Source organism: Myotis davidii, unplaced genomic scaffold (assembly GCF_000327345.1).
Source record: "Myotis davidii unplaced genomic scaffold, ASM32734v1 scaffold534, whole genome shotgun sequence".
Taxonomy (NCBI): Eukaryota; Metazoa; Chordata; class Mammalia; order Chiroptera; family Vespertilionidae; genus Myotis; species Myotis davidii.
The window spans coordinates 2,116,506-2,124,697 of record NW_006286678.1 but is presented as its reverse complement, the minus strand read 5'-3'; the positions used below and the strand labels follow the sequence as shown (position 1 = coordinate 2,124,697).

The 8,192-nt window shown below is 35.8% G+C and overlaps 1 protein-coding gene across 1 annotated transcript in view; it reads left to right on the top strand.

Annotated features, from left to right (window-relative positions):
• The window catches only part of TGFBR1 (transforming growth factor beta receptor I), a 23,733-nt gene that overhangs the window by 4,148 nt on the left and 11,393 nt on the right, over nucleotides 1–8,192 (top strand). The window contains exons 3-4 of the mRNA XM_015560456.1: nucleotides 4,143–4,373; nucleotides 7,940–8,107. Coding sequence (XP_015415942.1) covers nucleotides 4,143–4,373; nucleotides 7,940–8,107 — 399 coding nt within the window. The remainder of the gene's footprint in view (nucleotides 1–4,142; nucleotides 4,374–7,939; nucleotides 8,108–8,192) is intronic.

Sequence of the window (8,192 nt, the reverse complement as noted above, 5' to 3'; positions counted from 1 at the left end):
TGATTAGCCAATGAAAAGGGTAGCGTCGTACGCCAATTACCATTTTTCTCTTTTATTAGTCTAGATTGGCTGAGCCACTTGATTTGGTTAGTTAAAACTTGGGAGAGTGTGAATACTAGTCCAGCTTGAGCCTAGTAAAGGTCTTTAAGCTTGGTCTATATCTGACTATGGCTACTTTAGTGTAGACAGATTAGAACTAACTTTTACTGAAATAAGTCAGTATATCAGCTTCACGTTTGTGTAAATTTCAAAGTATTCTCACCTCAGGACTCCATGAGATAGTAAGAATAAGAAGAATCATTCTCATATAGATCAGGCTGAGTTCAAAGATGTTCAAATGATATGCAGCTACCCATTCTATTAGCATTGTTTACCAGCTTTTTTTTGTCTTTGAACAGAAACAGGCATGACAGAAAATGTGTTTCGAATTGTGAAGGTTATTTACTTTATGAATTTTTAGTCATTTTTCACCTCAGAAAAAAAGTCTAACCACCTTGTTATTTAATATAATAACTGGATGGATCCATGGCCCCTGTGATGTTTGCTTTTCTCAGTTCTGGTCATTTTTTGTGGGATTAGAAATAGACTAAGAAATTGCCCTAACTGGTTTGGCTCATTGGATAGAGCGTAGGCCTGCAGACTGAAGGGCCCCAGGTTCGATTCTGGTCAAGGGCATGTACTCCGGTTGGGGGCACATCTCCAGTAGAAGGTGTGCAAGAGGCAGCTGATCAGTGTTTCTCTCTCATAGAGGTTTCTAACTCTCTATCCCTCTCCCTTCCTCTCTGTACAAAATCAATAAAAATATATTTTTAAAAAATTGCCAGAATTACTCTCAGAAGTGGAATTTGATATAGCACTGCTTTATGTATAAACCAAAGGGGATTTATTTTTGACTTCTTGCTTTGGAAGGATACTAAGAGAGGAAGACCTCTATCCTCTATAGTATTGTAATGTGACACTCAGGTAGGAATTAAGAGAGCTAGACTCCAGTGCACACTTTGTCACTGCTTGGCTCCCTGACCTTGGTCAAACCATGTTTCTTCTTTGGACTTCTATTTCTTCATCAGAAATATGGAACAGATACTTGGTAATACTACTTAAAGTGGTTTGTTAGGACTTTAAATGAGATATCCTATCACCTTTGAGAGGTATAAATCAACTTCAAATAAGGGCTATATTTATGGGTAAAATGAAGATTTGAAAATATATAATGAAAATTTCACTAATTTTATCACCAAGTGACTAAAGAAACGTTAAAGCAGAAGTTGTGACTAGCGGAGAATATGACTTTGAGGCACAAAATCAAATCTGCTAATAAAGTTCACATAAATGTCAAATGCCTATTTATTTTAAGGAAATTAACATATTGATGTATATGCATCAGCTGCATATATCTATGTTCATTTAGAAACTGATTTCATGACCTGAAATCTTTTTCAGTAGAATTAGGCTATAATATATATATATATATTTAGTGAGTTCTGTTATGACTTCTAGGACATGTAGTTTGCACTAGAGCCTACATCTCTTAGGACAGCCTTTAGGGACCTCTGAGAACTTTGTGAGGAAGGAAGCAATGAGAGGTTGAATTGAGATGGAGCAGCCTTAGTACTGAAGATGCGACAGTCTTTGGGCAGGAGTGGTAGAGGAGTGGAGATTGTTTTAGGGCTTCCCTGGGATTTCCCATTGATTCTGAGTTATGCCAAAGAGTTCCCAAAGAAGATCTGGCTTATTCTAAAAGTTATTCTGGACCAAAATATGATAAGCGAGGACCAACAGTCACAGGAAATCAGGGTGGCTACAGATCATTTGGAATTAATCCCTTGGACCTGTTCTCTTGTTGCCAAACTTACACCCAGGAAATCAGAGCAGCTCACGCCACTTGGCATAGGCTCCAGGGAACAAGCCTACCTAACGGAGCAAAAGAAATTACTGTCTGGATGGCAGTTGGTTTTCCAATAAGAATACATTATTTACCTTAAAGACATAGAAATGAAGGAAAGACTTGTATTGTTATTTTTCCCATTTTATCTATAGTTATAGATCCACCAGGGATTATAGCTCTGTGATCTCTGTGAAAGCTTCACTTCTTTTATGCCTGACCCTGCAAAAACTTGTTTACATTTTTTGCAAGTAACTGTAGTTTGGGGTAGTTACTTGTCTCATGTCTGAGTTATTTCATCTTTAAAATTAAAGTAATTAGATTGTTATGAGGTTCAAATGAGACAAAAATGTTTGTGTGAAAACACGTGGGAAATGGTCACGTATATCCAAATGACAGGTGTTACTCTTATTGAAAAGATATTTGGAAGAAAAATCTGACATACAGGATCTATTTGCTGCATTGTACAAAAAAGCTTAGTTTAAGGCCTCCTTTCCCTGTCATAGTTCATTGGGTGCTAAATAGCCTGCAGATTAATCCAGACAGAAGCTATTGTCTGTTGAATGACAACAGAAAATGCCATTTCTTTCCCTTCTATTCATTATAAAGCCTTATTGCCTGCTACCTCATGCATGGGACTCAAGCTTGTGAGTAAATAAAATGTGTATACATAGTGCTCCTTTTAGTTCTTTTACTCATTGAGGAAAAGGTAAAACTAAACATTTCATATTATGAACTTACATGCTTATTACTCAATACCAGGGCCATAACTGAGGAAAGGTCCTATCTCTCTCAGAGACTACTTTTAACTTGGGAACTGCAGAGAAGACAGTGAAGAGCTAATCTAATCCCTGTTGTATTAACTTGAGTCTCAGGTTGTGCATGTGTCCATATTTAAGCTGTCATTGAATCGTCAAGTGTGTGTGAGCATGCATATGTGTGCAGTGTTTGAAAGAGAGTGAGTCTCATACCAATGTTCCTTATGTCTTGTTCATGCTTATGATCTGTTATAATGTATGCATGTTATTTAGGTCTTATTTGTATTCACTAATGTGAAGCATTTTCCCCATTGATGTTTACTCTTCTCAAGGTACAGAAGAATAACGCAGAGAACATAGAGATCTAAATTAGACTTGTTTATTTTTGTCCTTAGAAGAAAATTATTACTTTTTGAAAATGCTCAGGTATTCATGTGGGTTAGAGTAACCAAATATAGATAATATGATGAGTATAGATGTGGTTTTTAATTTTAGGTCTGCATCTAGAATCCAAGGGTGATGGGAATAACAAAAACTTTCCTTGTCCCATTAGCCTATCTTGACCATCCCATTTACATGGGTCCTGAATTGTCAGCTATTTAGGTGAACTGGAATAGTCCCAAATACAGTGTTACTTAACTGTTGTAGGTAGTTGTAAATCCTTTTCTATAAATGAAATACATGTGGCAATATTTCAAAAAATGCGTTTTAGAGTAAGGCAAGTTCAGTTGGTAAAAAAAAATTACCAGAGTAAATTGCTAGACACTTAAGATACTAGTATTGCATAGTCAGCCAGTTCCTAGCAAGTAAATTGCCTATCTTGAAACGGTTTCTGTGATAATTTACTGATTTATTAAAAGTTGGGCCAGAATTTATTTTTATGTGTCTTGTATTCACCTATTTTTCTCCTCCCACAATTAAAACTGTTACCAGATTCATCTTTCTAAAATCAGATTTTTTTAAAATTATTTCTTTCCATACATAGCCTCTTTTCAGACATTTTTAATAGTTCTTCGCTTATCCACAGCTCTCACTGGCCATGTTGAGCTTGGCATCTCTAGTATTTGTCACATTTTGGTGACAGTTTACCTTCTCTTCCACTGCTTTACTACATGCACCTCCTTTCCGTTTATCTAAGCTGGTTCCCTAAAAATGTATCATTCATTTCCTTCTTGTACCTATGCTTGCATATTCCTCTTACCTGAATACCTTACCTCCTTTTCATCTCCTTAGGTATCCCTCTGTAAAGGCCAGTCTAAATTCAACTTACTTTACAAAGCCTACCTTGACCCTCTAGCCAGGAGTTTCTGGATTCTTTTAATGTATTTATTATTTACCTTTTATCATGAATTACTGTGTCTGCAAAAGTGGTCTTTATTTCATTGAGATTGTAAGTTCCTTAAAAGTAGAGCTTAAAAGAGTTGCACCTTTCCTATGGTGGTGTTGGATACCCATACTTTTGTTGATTGTTTGTATTGAATACTATTTATTTTTATCTTCAGGTTTGCCATTGCTTGTTCAGAGAACAATTGCAAGAACTATTGTGTTACAAGAAAGTATTGGCAAAGGTCGATTTGGAGAAGTTTGGAGAGGAAAGTGGAGAGGAGAAGAAGTTGCTGTGAAAATATTCTCTTCTAGAGAAGAACGTTCATGGTTCCGTGAGGCAGAGATTTATCAAACTGTAATGTTACGTCATGAAAACATCTTGGGATTTATAGCAGCAGACAATAAAGGTCAGTAACATTTACTTTTCCTTTGAGTGTAGTAGTAACAAAATCTATTTAATAAAGCCTTTTTACAGATATGGCTACTGAGCACTGTCAAATTTAATGAGAAAAATAGATGTGTATCATATAGATTAGACCCATTTGGTCAAATGGAATATATTAGAAGTCTTTAGAACCAGGAACTCCTTAAAGATTTCCTTGACTCTTGACAACCTGTTCCTAAATCTCTAATTGTTTTATAACAGCTAATTTTTTAAAAAGCCACGTGCTTTGTTATTTTGCTTCTGGACAGTTAGTTATTGAGTGAAGTCATAATACAGAAAAACTTATAAACTCGGGTTGCTCAACATTTTGAGGTAGTATAGAGCCCAGATATCTGGTTCCATTTCACCTCTTCACCTTAAGAGCATTCTGATATACACTAATAACTTTATAAGGAGAGTAAAAAAAAACTTCTCAGTGTAGTCTGTTTTAGGTTCCCTGGGGCTTAAATAGATTATTACGTAGATACATGTTTTCTCCAAAACCACATTGACACTGCTTTGCTTGTGGCTCAGGTGCTTAAAGTCCAGGGTCAGATCAGATGCTGAGGAAGCAAGGAAGCCCTTTCAGGGGAGAGTCAGAATGAGTGGTGACTGTGAGCAGTGACTTCAGACTGTACTTGAACTACTTTTTTGGCTGCACTTACCATCTTTTGTCTACAATTTCTACTCTTAAAGCTTTTGTCAGAGACGTATGTTACAACTCAACTCTCATTATTCCTAACCTGAATCAAATGCTTTCCAGCTTTCCTATTTTTAAAAAAATGCTATCATTATCTTTTTGAGATTGGCCAGAACCATAGTTATCTTTTTCCCTCTCTCCCTTCCCATTTTTTTCAACAACGTTTATTGCTTCAAACTGTTAACTGTTTAAACTCAGTGGGTAATTATGGATGATTTGATTTTTCATTCTGCTTCTGTATTTTCAAATTTATATACAACAAGCATTTATTACTTGTTTATTTTTTTAACTTTTATTTAGAGAAAATTTCCATTATATAAAAAATAGTATAATGAACTTCCATCACTCACCTTTAATAATTATTAGTTCACTGCCAATCATATTTTATCTCTGATTTCACCTACACTGCCCCCTAACTAAATTATTTGAAGCCAATTCCAGATAACATATCTTTTCATCCATAAACATTGTCATTTGTATCTTTAGATTATAAAGAACTTTTAATGAAACATAATCACACTACTATTGTCACTTTAAAAAATATCAAATAACTAGTTAGTTTTAAATTTCTGCAGCTGTCTCTTATTATTATTATTTTTAAACAATTGGTTATTCATTTTAGGATACAAAGTCCACACATTGCATTTGGTTGGTTTTAATCTTAAGTCCCTTAAAATCTCTAGGTTCCTTCGCCATCTTTTGTTTTTTTTTTTCTTCTTGCAGTTTATTTGTTGAAGAAACTAAATTGTTTGTCCTGTAGGGCTTATCAGTCTGGATTTTACTAATTGAATTCCTATACTGTCTCTGAACTTGCTCCTTGTATTATTTGAAAACTGATAGTTAGAATTAGAGACTGAATCTGATTATATTTTATTGGTTTCCTGGAAATATTTTCTGTTAGGCATGTTCCAAGTCGAAAACTGGCACAAAATGCTCCTGCTGCTGTGGGCTGAGCTTTCTCTTTGCATTTGCTCAAGCAGCAACCAAGCTGGTGCTGTCATCTGGTGGTCACCATGGGAACTAACTGACCTTGCTGGCTCTTCCCTTGCCCCTCTACCCCAGTTCCCTTCTCCCTTATCTTCATTCTCCTGGTTTAGTTAAATCTACCCAGATAACCTTTTATATATGCACAGCCTCTTACATATATTTTTTTCCTTCTGCTTTTCTTGTCAATTACCTCAGAAAAATCTATCTTCCGTCTGCCTGTGTTCCTATTTTTTTCTTGTATTTCATAATTCAGTCATGGATAAACAGTAGGCAGATAAAGTAGTGATATATCTGTGTCAAGGAAGAGACAAGGTACAGTTTGAACAGAAGCAATTTATGAAGAACAAGTTTGTAAAGAACTGGTATCACAAATCTCCAAATCCTTTTTAAAGTACTGAAAAGTCCCCTCCAGAATCTTCTGAAAACATCTTTTTTGATCTCTTCTAATCAGAGTTGCTTTCCTTCAGATAACAGCCTTCAAAATACAGAAGTTGTTTTATGTCAATTTGGGTTTTGTCTTTTGTTTTATAACTAATGAGGAAAGAAACAGCACATTTTAAATTCTCATGTTCCATGCTATGGAACTAAGTGCTTTAATGTACTAAATGCATTTAAAAAATCTGTTATTCTATTTTTAAAATCTTCTTAATGGTCTTACAAAATAAGGTATTCTTGTTGTGTAAAGGGAGACACTGTGGCTCACTGGTTAGGAAACTTGTCTGAAGTCACTTAGTCAATAACAGCTCCTGGATTTGAACTCAGGTCACAATGACTTAAGGTGTGTATCATTTACTGAATTGTGGTGCTTCGTACTATTGTAATACTTTTTCTCACAATTTCATGAAATGTGGTTTTTCATATATTTCTAGCTACTTGTAGGTTAAATAGGCTTTTGTGGACCAGCCTATCCAAAACCTTTACCTTGATTCCCATGGGAAAACACTTTGCAAATTCATGCATCTGCTTACAAGTGAACTTTTGGTACATACATTCCTCGTTCTTGAGGTTTAAAATCATCTTGTGTGTGTAAAACTGGGTTCAATCCCAACTTTTTCTTCTCCTGACATTTCAGTTCTGGCTCAGTTTTTCCGTGTGTCAGTGATATACTTTTATGAAGTCTTAGAGTCATAATCATCTTGTGTGGCTTCTTTGTTAACTATATTCAGAGCCTCTCATTAAAGCTTGCATTTCTTCATTTCACCTCACTTTGAGTTTTGTTCCATACTGCTCCATTCCACACTGTGGCCATACTAGGGTCCTGATACTTCTCATTTTCCTGCTTCCCTTCATTGTTTCCCTCCTCCCAGAAACAACCACTGAGCACCTAACCTGAACCAGGAATTTTTCTAGGCACTAAAGAGTTCCCACTTTACCACTGTCTCTGTAGACTCAAGATTACATCTTTGAACTGTGATTTCTTGTCTTTCTCTCTTTTTTTAAATTTATCTTTATTATTGAAAGCATTAGAACATAAGAAACCTAAAAGTGCCCTAACTGGTTTGGCTCAGTGGCTAGAGCTTCGGCCTGTGGACTGAAAGGTCCTGGGTTCGATTCCGGTCAAGGGCATGTACCTTGGTTGTGGGCACATCCCCAGTGGGGGGTGTACAGGAGGCAGCCAATCGATGTTTCTCTCTCATCAATGTTTCCAGCTCTCTATTCTTCTCCCTTCCTCTCTGTAAAAAATCAATAAAATATATTTTTTAAAAAAATGAAAATACAGGAAAATATGAAGGAAATATTTACAAATTTAAGGTTTGATCATATTGTAGTGGGATTTGGGATAGAGTAAAGTGATAACTTTTGAACAAATAAATTGTAAATGTTCTACAGGCTGTCTGAAATATTGTTATTGTACTTTGCAGACAATGGTACATGGACTCAGCTCTGGTTGGTGTCAGATTATCATGAGCATGGATCCCTTTTTGATTATTTGAACAGATACACAGTTACTGTGGAAGGAATGATAAAACTCGCTCTGTCCACAGCAAGTGGACTTGCCCATCTTCATATGGAGATTGTTGGTACCCAAGGTAACTTGAAGCAATCCTGTTTTTACTTTCAATTCCCATGGATCTAGTGTCTGCTCAGAACATTTTTGTATGAAATCTGTCTAAT